The 20,607-nt window shown below is 60.8% G+C and overlaps 2 protein-coding genes across 2 annotated transcripts in view; one reads left to right on the forward strand and one right to left on the reverse strand.

The window, feature by feature from the left end:
* Dhcr7 (7-dehydrocholesterol reductase) overlaps positions 1-20,607 on the reverse strand; it is a 365,017-nt gene that overhangs the window by 69,994 nt on the left and 274,416 nt on the right. The gene's annotated exons all lie outside the window — the stretch shown is intronic.
* On the forward strand, positions 2,649-3,518 carry Mrgprg (MAS related GPR family member G). The gene has a single exon (XM_042672606.1). It carries the CDS (start codon positions 2,649-2,651, stop codon positions 3,516-3,518), a length of 870 nt encoding a protein of 289 aa, XP_042528540.1.

Here is a 20,607-nt window from a genome sequence, read left to right on the forward strand (position 1 = left end):
CTTGGAACCGCGATCCTCAGATCTCAGCCTCCTGAGTAGCTAGGACAGGTGTGAGCCACCGGCGCCCAGCTGAAGGCAGCACTTTTGCGCCACATGTGAAATCCCACATGAATGTCCTCAGTCTTCGTAGGAAAGAGGCCGAGTCCTTGGCGAGGCTCCTGGGGCTCCTGGCGGGGAAACTTGGTGATATTCTCATTTGCTCTGTCTCCGTGTATGTGCCTGTGTGCACTTCTGTGCATGTGCATGCATGTGTGGTGCCTGTGTGTATGCACACGGATGTGTCCATATGTATGTACGTGTGTGCTTGTGTGTGTGTATGTACACACGCGTGTGTATGTGTGTGCCTGTGTGTATGCAGGTCCGTGGCCTCTCTCCCAGCCCGAGGCCCATGGGTGTGGGGCTGAGGCCAGCTTCAGGACTCCGCCTGCTGCGATGCATTCCGGCCAGGAAGAGCGCACTTGGCCCCCAGGACGTGTATCTTCGTGCCTTCTCTGGTCAGACTGCAACATCTGCTGGTACTAGTCACCTGGACCACTGGCGTCAACAAATCCACCCCCCCCCAATAAATTTGCATGCTATGCTGTGCCGCCTTGGATCTGTCTGTCTCAGGATCATTCTAGAATAGGTGGCGTGCTGCTCGTTTCAGTCTTCCCTCCCTGATGGGCGAGGAGGAAGGAAAGGGCGGCCCACACTATCGGTGACAGCGTTTGAGCTCATGACCACACCTCCCACTTCTAGGGAACTGGCGCTGGCCGCCAGGTCCAGCCAGCCAAGCCCCAGGGGACATCACAGGATTTAGGGCCCTGTAGGACCCCCCGGCAGGGATTGTGGACAGAGAGCTGGGGACAGACGGCCCCGGTCGGCTGGAGAGAAGCTGAAGGCCTAGCAGGGAGTGTGAAGTGAGAGCTGGGGACAGACTGCCCCGTGAGCCGGTGAGCCGCCCGTCCCTGCCACTGCCCCAGGGACCTCTGCTGCAGGCTGGACTGGCAGGTGGACGGGGCAGCTCCCGGGACCTCGGGGGAGGACGCAGTGTGGGAGGCAGGTGGAGGAAGGGGGCCTGGGCAGCAGCTTCTGGAAAGCTCTGGGTCTGTCGGTGGTAGCAACTCAGATCCCCATTTTGAGAGCACCAGAGGACCTTCCCCACTCACCAGAGCCCTGCCCGTGCCGGCCTTGCTGGCCGCCCAGGGTCTGTGCAGGGGCCTGTGAGCCCAGGGGAAACTGAGATCCAGGCAGGAGAGGGGTCTGACCCCCTGTCACCCCCAGACCACCATGACACCAGCATCAAGCTCCAGGTCCCACCCTGCTAGCCGGCCCGGGGGGCGGGGCGCGGGGGGATGGTCATCACAGCCTCATCTACAGCGCAGGGGAGTGGGGGCCTCCGGTGGGCCTGGGCCTGAGCAGTAAGCGTGCTCCGGCAGGTTCACGGCTGGAGCAGACGTAGGAGGAGAATGCGAGGACTCGTGGGTTTTCCCTGTCTCAGACTCTACGTCTCTCTGTCTCGCTCATTCTCTGTTCCTCGACTCATGTCTCCGTCTATCTCTGACCCCCTGACTCTCCTCTCTTCTTTCTCCTTCCCCCCCCCCCCAGCTGGTCCTGGGGCTTGAACTCAGGGCCCGGGCGCTGTCCCTGAGCTCCTTTTGCTCAAGGCGAGCGCTCTACCCCTTGAGCCATAGTGCTGTTTCTGGCTTTTTTATTTTTTGAGTAGTTTATTGGAGATAAGTCTCAGAGTTTCCTGCCCCTGCTGGGTTCAAGCCCTGATCGTCAGATCTCAGCCTTCTGAGACATGAGCCCCCAGTGTCCGGCTTCTCTGTCCTTTTTATTTCCTTCTTTTCCCCCTCTCCTTCTCCCCCCCCCATTCTGCCATCTCCTTCCCTCCTTCCCTCCCGCCCTTCCTCTTTCTCTCTTGTTCATCCCTTGTCTCTTAGTATCTGTCTCCCTCCCTCCCTCCCATCTCTCCATCTCCCTCCCAAGACTCTCCCTCCTCAGCCCCTCTGACCCCAGGGCCTGGGGCCTGCTGCCTCCAGCAGCAGAACAGGGAGGGATGAGTGTCCTAGGGGGGCAGAAAAGGGAGCTGCTGTTCTGGAAACATCCATGGACAGCACGGGCAGGCATTCCCCCTGGGTGACTTCCACCCAGGTATGCTTCTCCTGCCCTAAGCCTGAGTCTCCAGAGTGGTGTCCACACTGCGCTCCTTCCATAGGCCTGGGCACGGGGGCCTGGCCTGGGGCTGGCAGGGGTGAGTGAGGCTGGGCCTCCCCCTCCCCCAGTGCTCACCAGCACCTCTTTCCTGCCAGCACCAGACCGAGTGTCCGGGCAGATCCTGGAGCCGGTGCTGTGAACCGTGTTTTCATCCTCTAGGGAGCCCTGGGTCCCGGATGGAAGAGGAGCGGGGCCCCTTCTCCTGTGTGGATGCCCCACAGTGTCCCTGGGAGCTCTGCCAGGGGATTTGTGCACCTCGTCCATCCAGGGACAGAGGGCCCCAGGCAGGCCCACTGCCAGGCCCAGGGAGCTGAGCACTGGACAGAGAGCCCCCTCCCAAAGCCCACAGCTCCTGCTCACTTCTTTCCACGCTGTGACACTGGCACACAGCATCTGTCCCTCACCCCCTTTGGCAGGGTCACCCCAGAACGCCTTCTGGGCCGGCCAGGATGATCAATATCTTCAATCCGTGGACAGCCTTCAACAATGTCGTCTTCTACATCACGCTGGTGCTCAGCGCGGGGGGCGTGGCGGGCAACGGCGTCCTGATCTGGAACCTGGTTTTCCACATCAAGAAGGGCGCCCTCAACCTCTACCTGCTCAACCTGGCCGCCGCCGACTTCCTGTTCCTTTCCTGCCAGGTGGGGTTCTCCTGCGCCCAGCTCCTCCGGGGCTCGGCCGACAGCACCCTCTACTTCGTGATCACCTTTCTGTGGTTCTCGGTGGGGCTGTGGCTGTTGGCCTGCTTCTGCCTGGACGGCTGGCTGTCCAGCGTCGCCTGCTGCCAGCGCCGCCGCCCCCGGATCACCTCGCCCGTGCTGTGCGCCCTGGCCTGGGCGCTCGCCCTGCCGGCCGTGCTGCTGCCCGCCGATGCCTGCGGCATGCTGACCGCGGGCGCTCGCTGGCTGACCTGCGTCCGCTACTATTCAGTCAGCATCGTCTGGCTGCTGGCCCTGGTGGGCCTGGGCTTCGGGGCCACCATGGCCTTCATCATCTGGGCCAGTTGCTGCACCCCCTCGAGCCAGAGCCCCAAGTTTTACAGCCTCGTCCGGAGCTCCGGCCTTCTGCTCCTCTTCTGCCGCCTGCCCCTGGTCATCTGCTGGAGCCTGTGGCCGCTCTTGGCCTTCCTGTTCTCCTTCCTGCCCCCGCTGGCCACCCTGCTGGCCTGCGTGGACAGCAGCTGCAAGCCCCTCCTGTACTTGCTGGCGGGGATGCAGCTGGGGAGGTGGGAGTCACTGAGGGTGGTCCTGCACAGGGTGCTGAGCGAGGAGACCCAGCCGGGCCTACGTGGGCTGGCCCTGCCCATGGCCCACGTCTAGGGCATGGCCGGCCCTCCCCCAGCCCGCCCCACCACAGGGCTTCCCTGAGACTACCTGTAGTCAGATGCTCCAGGACTCCAGGCAGACCATTCCCACCCCGTGGCTTTTGCCCTGGGAACCCCAGGACTAGACACAGAGTGGGGAGACCGAGTCTTGTTCTCCCCCATGCCGAATGTATTGAAGGTATGGCGAGCAAGAGAATGAGGCCGGGAGGGGGGCTGGGGGGGAGGGCTGTCATCAGGATGCATGTCCAGCAGGCTAGGCCTGTCCCACTCTCCCCTCTCCCCCGCCGCCCCCCCCCCACCAGCCCAGCCGCACTGCACCCAACAAGGGAGCACTGGGGCCCGGCCCCGAGCTGAGGGATTCCAGCCCTGGCCTCCAGCTTCCCTTGGGTGGCGGGGTGGCCTTGGCAGTTGCCTCTTCCACTAGGGGGTCTCATCAGAACTGCTGGTTCTCCCTCCCTCCCTCTACACCATACCCCTCCCCAGGACCCAGGGTCCCCCAGTCCTTAGCCCCAGGAACGGCCACCCAGAGCTCTCTGCCGATTCTTCCACCTGCTATTGTGAGGGTGGCCACCAGGTGGTGCTGCTTTGTCAGACATCAGACCCAGCCAGGCCCTGGGACAGTGGGTCCCCTAGGTCACCTCTCAGGCCACCTCATACCCCCCCCCTGGGACCATCCCAACAAGCTCTGGCAGGACCCACGTGGCCCCACAGAGCCCCACTGGACTCACCCGTAGCCACTCCTGGGGGCCCCATTCCAGACCCACGCAGCCACTTACCCACAAAGGGGGAAGGGGACGGGGAAGGCCGGGCTCCTGAAGAGCAAACCACGTCAAGTTCTCTGCTGTGAGAAGATACAAAGCCCCTCCCGGGTCATTGCTGAGCCAACCCAGTGGGAAAGAAACCTTGGCCAGTGCTTCACAGGGGTGGAGAGGGGTGGGGGGACGAAGAACTCGACACTCATGTGCTTTCTAGCAGGCATCCTCTGAAAGTTCCTCTTTATAAACCCAAATGACAACTTCACAAGCGTAGTCTCCACTGGTGCAGCCGCCTGATGTCCCCGGCCATCAGACAAAGTTGTGTCGTCCCCATTAGGAAAGCAGTATGCATGCTGCTCATAAAGCCAGGGAGAACTGCGCCTGACCTGTGCTAACCAGAGACACCATCTTGTCCCTCTCAAGGTTGATACCAGCTCTGGCCATTCCCCCCCCCACACACACACACATGCACACGTGCACACACATGCACACCTTTCCCAAGACTAGAGCCTTAGGACTGGGATGAATCCAAGTGCCAGTTGCTCACGACTGTCATCCTAGCTACTCAGGAGGCTAAGATCTAAGGATCAAGGTTCAAAGTCTATGAGACTCTTCTGTCTAACTAACCAGCAAAAATCCAGAAGTGGAGCTGTGGCTCAAGTGATAGAGCACTAGCCTGAAGTGAAAAAGTTCAGGTACAATGCCCAGGCCCTGCACCAAAGGAGAGAGAGAGGGGGAAGGAAAGGGCTGTCGATTCTCACCATTGTTCACATTAGACCCCAAGGAGGGGCAGGACCCCTTCCTGGAAGGCCCCGAAATGAGATACCCATAGGGGAGCATCAGGGGGTTCCCGCCAGCCAGCCCTGTCCTCCAGACAGCGCCGCAGGCCCTGCGTGGCAGCACCTCCCTGGGAAGGCACAGACGGGCAGCCCAGACACTGACAACTCCACACATGATACACGGCCCAGCCCAGACAGACAGACCAGAGCTGGGGCGTGGGGGGCCGGCCTGAGCCCCGAGACAAGCAACTGACTCGGCTGGGCTGGAGCTGGCCCGGTCCAGGCAGGGACAGGACAGGCCTGGCTCGGCGCAGGGTGGCGGGGTCCCGGCTGCTCCCCTGCGGGCTGCGGGCTGCTGTCACCTGACTCCGCGTGGCCAGGTCTCCAGAGGAGGCAGGAAGGCTGTCTGTCTTCACCTCTTCACCAGTGGGGGGAGGGGGCAGGCCTCCGCAGAGGACAGTCCAAACTGACCTCCAGGGCCAAAGGCACCTCTCCCTCCGCAGAGATGCAGGCGCCTTCCACCCTGACCCCGACGCCCACGTTGCCCTGCGGCCGGCCTGCAGGCCTCCCGCGCTGCGTGGCAGACCTGCTGCGCGCTCCCGCGCTGCGTGGCAGACCTGCTGCGCGCTCCTGGGCCGTCTCTGGTCTCAGCACCGGAGGTCACTTCCAGCCGGAATGGCCATCCACCCTGACAGCCCCGGACACCGAGGCTCATTTTCCAGCTACTGGATCTCTTGCTTAGGCGGTACCTTGGGCTAGAGGGGTGTCCCCAGGGTGCCCCCCCGCAGTGCAGCCCCACCGCCTCCAGGTGGGGCAGGACAGGAGGGCACGCGTCCCGCAGACGGGTAGGTGGGAGGCTATGTCCACCCATCGGTGGGCGGTGGCCTCGGTGGTCCTGCAGGCGGGGGCCTCCAGGCCAGCCCCCCGCCATGGCGGATGTCAGGTGACCGTCCAACTTCACCCCCACACAGCCCAGCGCCCCGACTCCGCGCCCACCGGGCCGTGCTGGGCCCCCGAGCTTGGTGCTGGTGGCGAGGAGCTGCTCCGGCAGCCCTGGCCACAAGCAGCCTGAGGGCTGGAGGGGACACAGCTGTGTGGACTCAGAGATGGCGTGCTGAGGGTGAGCAGGAGCATGGGGACCTCTGCTCGTCCCCATCATCCCCAGCGGCCATGGTGGCTCTGCCTGGGTCCCTAACTATTGCCTACCGGCTGGCAGAGCCCAGTTCAGATGACGAATCACGGGGGAGGCAGGCGGGGGAGGGGGGCGGGGGAGGGGGGCGGGGGAGGGACCTAGAGGAGGCTGTCTCTGCTGGGAAAGCTCAGGGGCTTCCTGGAAGAGGTGGTGCCTGCCCCATGCCTCACAAAACCCCCGTCTCCAGTACAGAGGGCCAGTCTCCAAGGCCCGGGCCGGAAGAGCTGACTCTACTGGGGAAAAGACGAGGCAGGTCCGGGACAGAAGTAGCGCTGGGAGGACAGACCCAAGCCTGAGCACTCAGTGGGGAGACTGAGTCTCAGGACAGACCCAAGTCTGAGCGCTCAGTGGGGAGACTGAGTCTCAGGACAGACCCAAGTCTGAGCGCTCAGTGGGGAAACTGAGTCTCAGGACAGACCCGAATCCGAGTGCTCAGTGGGGAGACTGAGCCTCAAGACAGACCCAAGTCTGAGCACTCGGTGGGGAGACTGAGCCTCAGGACAAACCCGAATCCAAGCGCTCAGTGGGGAAACTGAGTCACAGGGCAGACCTGAATCCGAGTGCTCAGTGGGGAAACTGAGTCACAGGACAGACTCAAGTCTGTCTGAGTGCTCAGTGGGGAAAGTGAGCCTCAGGACAAACCCGAATCCGAGCGCTCAGTGGGGAGACTGAGTCACAGGACAGACCCAATGTCTCTTCACGCTGGACACGGGAACTTAAGTCTTAGCCCCACCATCGTTCTCTTCCTCCCTCCCTTTGTCCCCCAAACAGTTCCACAGGTAGCACTGGGTCACCTTGCCTACCTACATGTTCTATGCATGTGGGGAAATCGAGGTACAGCAGGACCCGCCCAAGAGCCCAAAGCTGGCGGGCAGTGCTGATGCTCACAGTGAGAGCTGGCCCGGAGACGCAGGTGGGGGCTGCCGGCCGTGCCTGAGCCACGCGCCCTGCGGCCCAGCAGCACTGCTCTTCCTTGGGCTCTGCGGGGTCAGGAGCCTGTGGAGGTGGGCGTCAGCTCTGCCCCCCGCAGGGGCGGTGGCGGGGCAGGGGCGGTGGCGGGGCTGGACGGGCTAACAGCCTGGACGGGCTGGGCTGCAGGAGGTGCTGCAGGAGATGCTGAGTAAGGACATGGGGCTGCTTCCCGTGGGGAGCCAGAGAGCCAAGCAGCCAGATGGAAGTGTCCCCTGGGCCAGCAAGGGTCTGGCAAGAGTCCTCCCCATCTGCCTGACTGCAAAGCCTGTGGCCAGGAACTGTTCTGGAGAAGATCTGGGGGAGGGGCTGCCCCCACCCCCAGATACTGCCTCAGTTGTGTGGGTTTTTTGTTTTTGTCATTTGTGGGGCCTGAACTCTGGGCCTGGGCTGTCCCTCAGCTCTTCAGCTCAAGGCTGGTGCTACCACTTGAGCCACAGCGCCACTTCCTGTTTTCTGGTGGTTTATTGGAGATAAGAGTCTCACGGACTTCCCTGCCTGGGCTGGCTTTGAACGGTGATCCTCAGATCTCAGCCTCTGGAGTAGTTAGGATGACAGGCGTGAGCCACTGGCAGGTGGCTTAGCTGTATGTTTAATTGAATCCCTACTAGGTGCCCCGAACTAGATCCATCTCTGCAGCCATGGTCTCGTCGGATTGCTGGGGGCTAGGTAAACTGAGGCCTGGAGAGATGGCAAAGTAGATCCACCAAGCCTGAGCTATAGCCTCCGGGGTCTTCTGCTTCTCTTTGATGTGACAAGTTCAGGCAAAGACAGGTTCCAGCCAGGTGGGCTGGGCAGGGCAAGGAGGGGACGGGGCGGGGTGGGGCGGGGTGGGGAGGGGCAGGGGCTCCCTCTAGGGCTCGGCTTCTCCCTGCAGCCCTGTGATGGCTCTGGGCCAGTGACAGAGCTAGGCCAGAGCTAAGAGGGGTCAGCAGAGGCCTGCTCTGCCTGCCCCGGCTCCGGGTGAAGATACCCATGGTGGAGGCTGGGGCAGCTCTGGGGACATGCTCCAGCCCAGCAGGGAGGCCCAGGGTCACCTCTCCACCTGCCTGCCAGGAGCCTCAGCCACCGTGTGCTGGGTGCCTGCTGCCCTCGCTGCCCACCCAGCCCCAGTGGCTTCTCCCCAAGAGTGCCTGGAAGCTACTGGTTGTGGCAGGGCAGGGCTGGGCAGGGCAGAACTGGGAAGAAAAGAGTCGGCTGGGCCGGGCTGGGCCAGGCTGGGCCGGGCGGGGTGAAGGCGTGGGGGCTGGGAGGGAGCAGGATCCCAGCAGACCAGATTCCAGGTGCCTTTAACCCCACGCTTGGCCCCAGCCAAGGTCCCGGGGTGCGTGTCAGGTGTGAGCTGCAGTCCCTGCGTGAGGTAACCACCGCCGCAGCGCCACGCGGCTGCACCAGAGCCGCCGGGCCAGCGGGGCCGGGGGGCGGCCGGCCGCCCTGGACACGGCTCTCGGGCAGTCGGGCAGTCGGGGCACCACCGGCGTGCGGTGTCTCACCCCTGCTGAGGACCAGCCCCCCACCGAGGCTCCTAGGCCCCTGGCCCGACCCCCACCCGCGTCCCCAGTCCTGAAACACCCGTCTGTGGCCAGGGCGGCGGCGGCGGCAGCGGGCGCCTCAGACACTGTCTGGACGGTGGGGAGAGCTGCGGGTGTGCGTGGGACGGGCCTCTGCGGGGCGGGGCGGCTGTAGCCCTGCCATTGGCTGAGCGCAGCCTGCGGGGAGGCGCGGCGGGCTGGCCTCGGCCCCCTCCCCCGCCCGCAGAGCGGAGCGAGCGCGCCGCGGTCCGGACCAGGCTGGAGGGGGAGCCCCGCCGGCGCCCGCATGCCTTGCTGCACGGTGAGTGCGCTGCTCCTGCGGCCGTGGCCCGTGGCGGGGAACGGGCACCTGTGGGGGGGGCAGGGCTCCCCTCCCATGCCCAGTTTGGCAGGACCACACAGGGAGGCGGCCTCTCTGCCCCTCCGCTGGGCAGAACCCCCTCCCCTCTCCAGGCAGAGTTCTCCACTGACTTCCAAGTTCCCTGGGGGGTTGCAACCCTGCCGCTGGGCACCCATGCTCACCCTGATGGTGGCCAGCTGGGCAGGAGCCAGGCAAGCAGATGGCCAGCGCGGGGAAGGGGGCTTCTGGCTCCTGCAGCCCTGAGGCTTCCCGGCCCCTGCACAGCACTCACAGCCTGGTGCTCGGTCCCTCCCCTCCCAGAGGCTGCTCGGGTGGGGAGGGGGCTGGGCCCTGCACTCCCCAACATGCATGCCCCGGGCCTCACCCCTTTGAAGCAGCCTCTGCTCCCCGGTGACTTTCAGCTTCTTTGGCTCACCATCGCTCTTTTGATGGAACAGACTTGAAAGGGGCTGTTGCGAAATTCCTGATCTCATCTGTGTCGGCAGAATGCAGGCATGGGGAACTCAGAGGCAGCAGCCGATCGAGGGGTCTCCACTTGCAGTATGCTGGCCGAGTTCTTGGACAGAGATTGGGTGTGGACAGTGGTCCTGGGGGCAGCTGTGGGGCCAGCCCAGCCCAGTCCTGAGCCTGGCACGGCCTTTGGGCAGAGTTCAGCTCTCAGGAGCCTTGGTGGGTACACACACACACACACACACACACACACACACACACACACCACACACCCCGGGGTGGGAGGGGAACAGAGGCCTTGGGCCCGATTCTCTGCAGCCCTGCTGCCCCCCATCCCCGCACTGCATGACAGTGACCAAGGCCAGGCTGATTCTTTCCATTCATTCCTGGAAAAGGATGGGGTCCACCTAGTTCTGGAGCTTTCCTTGAGGGCACACGGAGGGGGAGGGAGGTGCACTGGGTGGCCCAAGCCCCTTCTGTGCTGGCCAGAGCAAGGAGGCCTGGCTCAGTGGGGCGGGCCCAGCCCCTCCCGCGCTGCTGCTCTGGGATTCTGGGATTCCACTTCTTGCTTGTGGAATGGAGCACTGGGGACGGAGTCTGTTGGGTGACACAGGACCACAGAGAGGAGGACAGTGTGCAGGCCCCTGGTGGAGTGAAGGCCAGGAGGGACGCGGCCCTGGTGTTTATGTAACACACACAGGACGGCTGTGGCACCTGTCTGGTGGCTGCCCGGACCCACCTGGGTTTTCAGGGGTCACACTGTGCCCCCCCCAGCCCGTACCCCAGCCGGGTCACACTGTGCCCCCCCCAGCCAGTACCCCAGCCGGGTCACACTGTGCCCCCCCCAGCCCGTACCCCAGCCGGGTCACACTTGCCCCCCCCAGCCCATACCCCAGCCGGGTCACACTGAGCCCCCCCAGCCCATACCCCAGCCGGGTCACACTGAGCCCCCCCAGCCAGTACCCCAGCCGGGTCACACTGAGCCCCCCCAGCCAGTACCCCAGCCGGGTCACACTGAGCCCCCCCAGCCAGTACCCCAGCCGGGTCACACTGAGCCCCCCCAGCCAGTACCCCAGCCGGGTCACACTGTGCCCCCCCCAGCCCGTACCCCAGCCGGGTCACACTGTGCCCCCCCAGCCCATACCCCAGCCGGGTCACACTGAGCCCCCCCAGCCAGTACCCCAGCCGGGTCACACTGAGCCCCCCCAGCCAGTACCCCAGCCGGGTCACACTGAGCCCCCCCAGCCAGTACCCCAGCCGGGTCACACTGTGCCCCCCCCAGCCCGTACCCCAGCCGGGTCACACTGTGCCCCCCCAGCCCATACCCCAGCCGGGTCACACTGAGCCCCCCCAGCCAGTACCCCAGCCGGGTCACACTGAGCCCCCCCAGCCCGTACCCCAGCCGGGTCACACTGCCCCCCCAGCCCGTACCCCAGCCGGGTCACACTGTGCCCCCCCAGCCCATACCCCAGCCGGGTCACACTGAGCCCCCCCAGCCAGTACCCCAGCCGGGTCACACTGAGCCCCCCCAGCCAGTACCCCAGCCGGGTCACACTGAGCCCCCCCAGCCAGTACCCCAGCCGGGTCACACTGCCCCCCAGCCCGTACCCCAGCCGGGTCACACTGCCCCCCAGCCCGTACCCCAGCTGGGTCACACTGAGCCCCCCAGCCCGTACCCCAGCCGGGTCACACTGCCCCCCAGCCCGTACCCCAGCCGGGTCACACTGCCCCCCAGCCCGTACCCCGACCTCCCCTCCTGGAACGCGGTGGCCGTTTCCCCTCCAGGCAGCCCGTCACACCTTCGCTTCATCACGGGTGCTGGTGGGGGGGGGGGGGAGGTCGGAAGGGCTGGATGCACTGGGCTGTGTGGCCTTAGAAGAGTCCCAGGCCCTCTCTGAGCCTCAGTCTCCTCACCTGCAAAGTAGCTGCTTCTGCCCAGAACGCTCAGAGCCGAGAGGATCGAGGTCCTGGTTCAGCCTGGGGCTGAGCTTGGCTGTCACCCAACACAAAGCCACCCAGGGCAGAAGGTGACATACGCTGGTCCACCCCGGGGCCACTGCCCAGGCAGGAAGATGGGTGAACCGATGGTTTCTAAGCATGGTTGAGTCTGGATTTGAGACCATGGAGTGGCATTTATTCCCGCTGTCCACTGCTCCCAGGATGCCCCATTGCCCCGGTGCTGCCCCTTGGCAGCCCTGCCCAGATCACAACTCGGTGACCCTCTCTGTCCCCAGGGCTGAGAATCCACGCCTCTGCCCGTACCCCGGGGCTACCTTTGCAGGAAGAGCAAGAGCCGCAGACTCTGCCTGCTGCTGGTCCTCGGTTTTCTTCTAGGGACAGGTGAGGGGTACAGTGGAGGGAGCAGGGGTGAGCAGCACAGCCACAGGGCCTGCCCCCGTCCTCAAGGACCTCGGCTAGCTGCTGACCCGTCCAGCCAGCGCAGGCCCACCGCGGCCGGGACCCCAGAGCACCCTCGGAGGGCGCCCCAGACACTGCTCCCTCAAGGACTGAGCAGGCTGCGGAGAACAGGGACTGAGCGGTCAGCCTGGGGGGGGCGCTAGAGGCTGAGACCTGGGGGGTCTCAGGAGCAGCATGGGGGCACTCTGACCCCAGCAGCCTGGGTGCGGCTAGGCCCAGCCTGCCAGCTCTGCACACTGTCTAACACCAGGATCTCAGCGCCAGACCGGCCACCTGATGGCGGACCCCATGGGAAGTGGGTAGGGTGAGGGTGCGTTCTCAGGGCCTGGTTTAATCCCAGCCCTAGTGGGCAGCTGTGGGTCCTGGGCACATCTGCGGTCCTTCGCCGCCTCAGTTTCTGTCTGTGAAATGATACGATCACTAAGATGCTTTTCGCGTGCCGGCTGCGGGGGCTGCGTGCGTGGTGGGGCCACCGCTAATTCTGAAGTTTATCACCAGTCAACAAGTTGACCTTGTGGATATTTGGCTGGTGTTCACAATGCGTAGAGACCCAGCATGGGGCCCACCAGGCTGGGCAGCAAACTGTGCTCAGCTCGGCCGGTCTGTGCAAGCTGCACACAGACTGTGCGCAGGGCTGCCTTCAGATACTCCTGGGAGGGGTCTGCCTCCCTCTGCAGAGGCGGAGCCCCAGCCGCACCCACAGGGGAGTGGGGTAGAGGCCAGCGGAGGTGGCATCCGACCTGCTCCTCTGCTCCAGGACCCTGTGACCTGCAGGCCCCTGTCTGGACCTGGCTGTGGGTCCTGGGAAGACTGGACCCCACGCCGGCCCCTAGGGGCCTCAGCCCTGTTCCTCGACGTCCCTTTGGCTGGGCAGGCGCCCGGCTCTGGCCGGCAGGGAGCAGGTGAGGAGAGGAATAGCAGTTGGGCTGAACAGAACCTCTCGTACCCCAGCTTCTCTTCCTGGCCCCGGTGTGGAGGGCACACGGCAGGAGCCCTCCCCTGGGGGCTGCAGGCACAGACAGGTCCTGGCAATGCAGCCAGGGCTCCTGACTGGGCACTGTGAGATCCAGGCTCCTCTGTGGACTCCACAGCGGGGGCTGGAGCAGGGGATGTAGGAGACGGCAGGAGTCAGGCGTAGGGTGGCTATGGGGGTGCTGCTGGGGCTCTACTGGGCTGAAGGCTGCTGAGGACAGAGTTCACCATGGGTGCGAGGGTGGGCATGCCAGACTGCTCCCCCCAAGCTTGAGGCTGCCTCCTCCCTGGCCCGGGGCCTCCACATGCCTTCTCCCCCTGAAGCCCATGCAGGCCTGGTGGGGTTCTCGGGCCTCCACTGGACCCTCTCCAACTCATGAACCCTCCCCCCATCCCATGGGTCAGGACAGATCAAGGCCTCCCGCCCCTCGAGACAGGAACAAGGGCTCCCCCCCCCCCCCCCGAGCCTGCAGGCCGCCCAGCCCCAGGGTGACCTCAGCACCGGCTGGGCCTTGGCTTCCAGCTGGAGACTTGGCTTCTTGGCTGGCTGAGTCAGGTGGCAGCCCTTGGCTGTCATAATTCACCCTGTCACTGGAGCACCTGGCTGCCTGGCTCCCAGCTCCCAGCCTGCTCAGCCCTCCTCCCCATCTCCCCTTCCCCTTCCCCCTTCTCCTTTGACCTTATCTCCAGGCAAGGATCTGGGGGTGGCGTGGGCTGGGGTCCCCAGGGGTGCTTCTGCCTCTAGGTGGGGACGGGGAGGACTGGGAAGTGTCAGGGATTTCAGAGCCAGGGGTTGGTAGAAGAATTTATCAAGAGTAAATAGGTTTATTAAGAAGAGTTTATGAACGCAAAAGCAAAGCAAAGTGTCTGCTTGTCAGAAGGGGACAGACACAAGGGGGCGCTACAGAGACAGGGAGCTGCAGAGACAGTAGTCAGCTCTGGAAAACCACTGGGAAAAATCTGGGGTGTGTGTCCTGAACTCTCAGAGGCAGGGCAATGGGTCACCAGTTCCTCCAAGCAGGGAGGGTGACCTAACCCCCAACCTCCCACATCCGGAGCCCTACCCCAGAGGGGCTCCCGGTGGGCGGCCTGCCCGTCTGTTTGCTGTCTGCCCCCAGTGCGGGCTGGAAGGTGGCACTGTCTCTGCTTTGCCTGAGCCCAGGTGGCCTCCTGTGACATCAGATGCTTTGGAGCTGTCCACTCCTGCCCACCTGGTCAGCTAACTGGACCCCCTGGGGCCAGAGCGTGTGGACCTGTGACCTGAGTGGAACAAGGCCCCAACCATGGCTCGTGGCAGCTCGCTGAGCCTCGCTCCAGTTCAGCGGTCCTTGTCAGGTGTCTGAGGACAAAGCAAGGTCGTGCGGGGCTCCTGGCAGAGGAGCTGCCCAGCTGGTTTACACATGGCTCACCACACCCAGCCACGTGCTTCACCAAGGGCAGGCAGAGAGGAAGACCCACCCCTGGGAGGACTCATCCTGAGCCAGTTCATCACACACACACACACACACACACACACACACAGCATACTTACTGCCACCATCCGTGGGCTCTGAGACCCTTGTCATGGATGGGCTCCTTCATCTGCAATCAGTGAACACAAATGGAGTGTGTATGTGTGTGTGTGTGTGTGTGTGTGTGCACGTGTGCGTGCACGCATACGTACGCATGCTTACTGGTCCTGTGGCTTGAACTCATGGCCTGGGCTCTGTGCTTTAACTTTTTATGCTCAAGGCTGGTAACCTACCATTTGAGCCAGAGCTCAAGCTTTTTGGTGTTTTGCTGGAAATCAAAGTTCATAGACTTTCCTGCCTGGGCTGATGTCAAGCTGGGATCCTCAGATCTCAGCCTACAGAGTAGCTTGTATTTCAAGTGTGAGCCATCCATGCCCAGTGGTTTCCATTCTCTTAGTGAGGTCTTCCCAAGAGAAGCTTCTTCATTTCCATGACATACAGTGTGCGTTTGCTGTGGTGTATGGATCTCCATGGCATACAGTGTGCCTTTGCTGTAGTGTACGGATCTCTATGCGTACAGTGTGCATTTGCTGTGGTGTGCGGATCTCCACGGCATACAGTGTGCATTTGCTGTGGTGTGCGGATCTCCATGGCATACAGTGTGCCTTTGCTGTAGTGTACGGATCTCCATGCATACAGTGTGCATTTGCTGTGGTGTGTGGATCTCCATGCATACAGTGTGCATTTGCTGTGTGCGGATCTCCATGGCATACAGTGTGCATTTGCTGTGGTGTGCGGATCTCCACGGCATACAGTGTGCATTTGCTGTGGTGTGTGGATCTCCACGGCATACAGTGTGCATTTGCTGTGGTGTGCGGATCTCCACGGCATACAGTATGCATTTGCTGTGGTGTGTGGATCTCCATGCATACAGTGCATTTGCTGTGGTGTGTGGATCTCCATGCATACAGTGTGCATTTGCTGTGTGCGGATCTCCATGCGTACAGTGTGCATTTGCTGTGGTGTGGGGATCTCCATGCGTACAGTGTGCATTTGCTGTGGTGTGTGGATCTCCACGGCATACAGTGTGCATTTGCTGTGGTGTGCGGATCTCCACGGCATACAGTGTGCATTTGCTGTGGTGTGCAGATCTCCATGCATACAGTGTGCATTTGCTGTGGTGTGCGGATCTCCACGGCATACAGTGTGCATTTGCTGTGGTGTGCGGATCTCCATGGCATACAGTGTGCATTTGCTGTGGTGTGTGGATCTCCATGCGTACAGTGTGCATTTGCTGTGGTGTGCGGATCTCCATGCGTACAGTGTGCATTTGCTGTGGTGTGCGGATCTCCATGCGTACAGTGTGCATTTGCTGTGGTGTGCGGATCTCCATGCGTACAGTGTGCATTTGCTGTGGTGTGCGGATCTCCATGCGTATAGTGTGCATTTGCTGTGGTGTGCGGATCTCCATGCGTACAGTGTGCATTTGCTGTGTGCGGATCTCCACAGCATACAGTGTGCATTTGATGTGGTGTGCGGATCTCCACGGCTTACAGTGTGCATTTGCTGTTGTGTGCGGATCTCCATGCATACAGTGCACATTTGCTGTGGTGTGCGGATCTCCATGCGTACAGTGTGCATTTGCTGTGGTGTGCGGATCTCCACGCATACAGTGTGCATTTGCTGTGTGCGGATCTCCACGGCATACAGTGTGCATTTGCTGTAGTGTGCGGATCTCCACAGCATACAGTGTGCATTTACTGTGGTGTGCGGATCTCCATGCATACAGTGTGCATTTGCTGTGGTGTGCGGATCTCCATGCGTACAGTGTGCATTTGCTGTGGTGTGCGGATCTCCACGCGTACAGTGTGCATTTGCTGTGGTGTGCGGATCTCCACGCATACAGTGTGCATTTGCTGTGTGTGGATCTCCACGGCATACAGTGTGCATTTGCTGTAGTGTGCGGATCTCCACGGCATACAGTGTGCATTTACTGTGGTGTGCGGATCTCCATGCGTACAGTGTGCATTTGCTGTGGTGTGCGGATCTCCATGCGTACAGTGTGCATTTGCTGTGGTGTGCGGATCTCCATGCGTACAGTGTGCATTTGCTGTGGTGTGCGGATCTCCATGCGTACAGTGTGCATTTGCTGTGGTGTGCGGATCTCGCCCGCAGTCACAGAGGCCTTCCCCTCTGCACTGCTGTGTGAGTTCCACAGCTTTGACCTTTATGCTCAAGTCTACGGCCGATTGTGAGATCATTTTTATTCTCAAAATGTGCAAGCTCTGTTTGTTCATTGGCTTTCCATTACTGCAACCGAAAACAGAGATGATCAACTTAAGAAGAAGAAAGGTTTAGTGGGGCTTGCAAGTTTGGAGGATTCAGCTTGTGGTTAGTCAACCCTGTTGCTCTGGGCTGTGGCCAGGCAGCATGTCCTGGTGGGCAGTGTATGGCAAAGCAGAGTTGTCATCTTACCTCAGGGCAGCTGAGACTCCAAAGAGTGACAGGCTTCCCCTCCAAGGACACGCCCCATGAGCTCACTTCCTCCCACTAGGCCCCACCTCCCAGCATCCCCTTTGATGACTCCTCCCAATGACTTAACTCCCTCCCATTAGGCCCCACCTCCCAACATCTCCTAAGTGACCGAACCCAATGACCTGACTCCTTCCCATTAGGCCCCACCTCCCAATATCCCCTCCAGGGACCCAAACCCAAAGACCTCACTTCCCCGAAGTACCACAGTCTGAGGACAAGGCTTTAGTTACTGGCCTGTGGGGGATGCTGTTTTAAATCCAACAGGGTGTATTGAGGTTTGGCTGGTGGTTTGTTAGTCTGTACAAGGCAGTCAGTTGTTACGATACCATTTGTTGAGGGAATTATTCTTTATCCCTGTCATTGCCTTTGGAATCTTTGCATCTTTGTCAAAAATCAATGGACCATATATTCCTGGACTGTGCCGTGTTCCATTAATCTAGGTACCTGTTCTTTTGCCAACACTAACACTGAGCTGACTTGATTACTGCGATTCATCATGAGCCCATAATTCAAGTATTAAGAGTCCCCATGTGTGCCTGTGTGGGTGGGTGTGTACGAGTATGTGTGTCTGTCTGTGCCTGTGTCTGTGTGCATGTGGGGAGAGGGGGGGAATGTGGGTGCCAGGTCCTTGAGGTCTCGTTTGGCTTTTCTGCTCAAGGCTGGTGCTCTACCATGTAAGCTACAGCTCTCTTTCTGGCTTTTTGCCCATTAATTGAAAGTAAGAGTCTCATGGACTTTCTGGCACAGGCTGGTTTCAAGTTATGATCCACAGATCTCGGCCTCCTGAGTAGCTAGAATTATAGTCATGAGCCACTGGCATGAAGCAAATCTTGTAATATTTTTCAGTTTTTTTTATTGCTGCTGTAAAGGTGATGTACAGAGGGGTTAAAGACGTGTAAGTCAGGTGATGAGCACATTTCTTTTTGAACAGTGTCAGCCCTTCCTTCACTCTCTCCCAGCTGTTGCTTCTCATTCCCAGCCACAAGTTGGATAGTTCATTTTCAACATAGTGTATAGGAAATGTTTTTTGTCATGGGGTTTGAACTCAGGGCCTGGGCACTGTCCCTGAGCTCTTTTGCTCAAAGCCAGCGCTCTGTCACTTTGACCACAGCTCCACTTCTGGTTTTTGAGTGGTTAATTGATGATAAGAGTCTCACAAGAACTTTTCTGCCTGGGTTGCCTTAGAAAACTGGATTCTCAGATCTCAGCCTCCTGAATAGCCAAGATTACAGGTGTGAGCCACCAGTGCCTGGCTAGGAAATCTTTTGATCTCAGTCTTTTATGCTTTTACAAAATTAGTAAGGACTACAAAGAATATTTGTTTGTACCTGCCAGTATTTGCTCTAAGTTTTAAATTTTATTGAATTATTCATTTAAAGACGAACAAATACAAACCTATACACCCGCTGTGTTAAGACAAACAACACAGTCTTTAAAAAAATCAAATATATTTTCCAAAACAAACATATTTCAGTGAAAAAGGTGGCATTGTATCACACTTGTTACCTTTTTATATCGGCCTATATGAATTGTACACAGGGGTCCCACGGTGATATTTTCACACTGCTCAACATTTGTATCACTTGCTTTACTGCCTGGCATCATAAAAAGCCAGCTGGACTCCTGCGCTCAGCTGCCTCTTCCATCTGGGACCCTGGCCTTGGGAGACGTGGCTGCACGCTGAGGAGAACAGGGCAAGACCAGGGAGCAGCGTGGAGGAGCGGCCTCTGGGCCCGCGAGGCCCGCGGGGACCCTGAGGGGCTCTGGGCATTTGGACTCCACAGCAGGGCCCACCGGCAACACAAGGCCCAGAGTCCACGGCCCAGCCCACCATGGGCCCTGCTTTCCCATCTTCCTCTGGGTGTGAGGGTTATGTCGGCCAAGCTGGACCCTCCAAGGGAGGGAGTGGCCAGCTGGTAGTGGCCATGGGTGGGGAGGGTAGGAGGGGAGCAGGGCCTGGGATGGGGGCAGAGCCTGCTGGATGGGCTGTTCCTCCAGAGGGGAGGGCGGCGGCTCTCCTGGGCCTCAGCTCCTGCCGGCGCTCCCACAGCCTCCCTGAGCACCCACCTCCCTGGGACGGCCCCCCACGCCACCCAGGGCGTGGCCAGCAGCAGCCGTGGCCCTCCCCAGACAGCAGCGGGAAAGGCCAGCTCAGATCCTCAGAAGCAAGTCCAGTCGCTCCTGGCAACCGCAAGCCGGGAGGGAAACTGTGACACACCAAGGGGACTCGCCCCACAACGCCCAAGGAAGAACCACGTGATCCCACCGAGGCCACCTGGTGGGGGCCTGAGGGCGACCCCCAGAGGCATGCCCATCCCTGAACCCCAATGCCTGTGGAGCTCACCGTACATGGAAATCGAGTCATGAAGGGCTTTCCAGAAAACACACACACACACACACACACACACACACACACACACACACACACACACACACACACTCTTGATTCTGCTACTGGGTACTAAATATAGCAGTGGTGTCTGTATAAGGAAAAGGAGATGGAGATCTGAGCCAGGTGTAGTGTGCACTCCTGTAATCTCAGATCTGGAGACGAGAGAGCCAACGTAGGAGGATCACAAGTTGGAGGCCAGCCTGGGCTACATCGTGAGACCCTGCTTCAGAAAACAAAACACACACGCGCACACACACACACACACACACAGTGCCATGTGGGGAGGGAGGCAGAGGCTGGAGTGCAGTGTCTCCATGCTTAGAAAGTTCCTCCCCTAGAGCTCCTGCAGCCTCAGGTCCCGGGCCTCAGACTGTGGCCTGCAGAACTGTGGAGGAAACAGTTCCCAGGGTTTGGGCCTCCCACCTTGTGGCAGGCTTGTGTTATGGTGACCCCAGGACACTCAGAGCCTGAGAGCAAGCGTGCTATGTCTGTCTGTACCTGCTGCACCCGCGCTCTGTGGCTGTGTGCTGTCTTGGGATGGACTTGCCCTCTTGGGAGTCGGTACTTACCAGCAAAACATAGTTCTATTTATTTTGAAACCACAACACCCCATGCATTTTGACTCGCACCAGGGAAGAATCTGTGTGTGTGTGTGTGCGTGTGTGCGCGCGCGTGTGTATGTGTGTGTGCGCGTGTATGTGTGTGTGCACGTCTGCTTCTGCGTGGGCGCATGTGTGTGTTACATCTTCCTACTTATCCATCTTCCTCCAGTCAGGGACTACAGTAAGGGTCTCAGATCAGGGGCGCCCTGAGGCCGGCAGGAAAGAAGAGTCGCTTAAGAGAGGGGGTCCTGCTCACATCCAGCCGTGCCCCTTACTGACTGGGCCTCAGTTTCCTCATCCACAAAATGGGGATAAATCGTTGGTGCTGTGTGGGTGGCTGTGGGAGCCAGCAGTCCGGGAGAACCCCACCCAGGCTTGGCCCGGGGCTTCTCCCCAGCAGGCCACGCCTGCCTACTACTGACCCAGTGGGCCTGGAGCCCCGAGGACGGGGTCTTTGGAGGCCTCTTCTCTGAGACAGGTCCAGGCATGCTCCTGGCACAGGGAGGCAGCCAAGGGAGAGGGAGAGGCGGGGGCTCAGAGGGGTCTTCTCCCAGCCTGAGGGTCCTCATCATCACCTACCACCGGCATCCTTCCAGCTGAGAACCTCTGTCCAGATGTGGCTTGGAATAGTCCCGACTCGAATGGACACACACACACGTGGTGTCCACTTTCCAGG

Source organism: Dipodomys spectabilis, unplaced genomic scaffold, assembly GCF_019054845.1.
Source record: "Dipodomys spectabilis isolate Male_0828 unplaced genomic scaffold, ASM1905484v1 ptg000728l, whole genome shotgun sequence".
In the NCBI taxonomy this organism is placed as follows: domain Eukaryota; kingdom Metazoa; phylum Chordata; class Mammalia; order Rodentia; family Heteromyidae; genus Dipodomys; species Dipodomys spectabilis.

Excerpts from the sequence above, each read along its gene's own strand:
- Mrgprg (XM_042672606.1), top strand. The coding sequence starts at position 2,649 with ATGATCAATATCTTCAATCCGTGGACAGCCTTCAACAATGTCGTCTTC.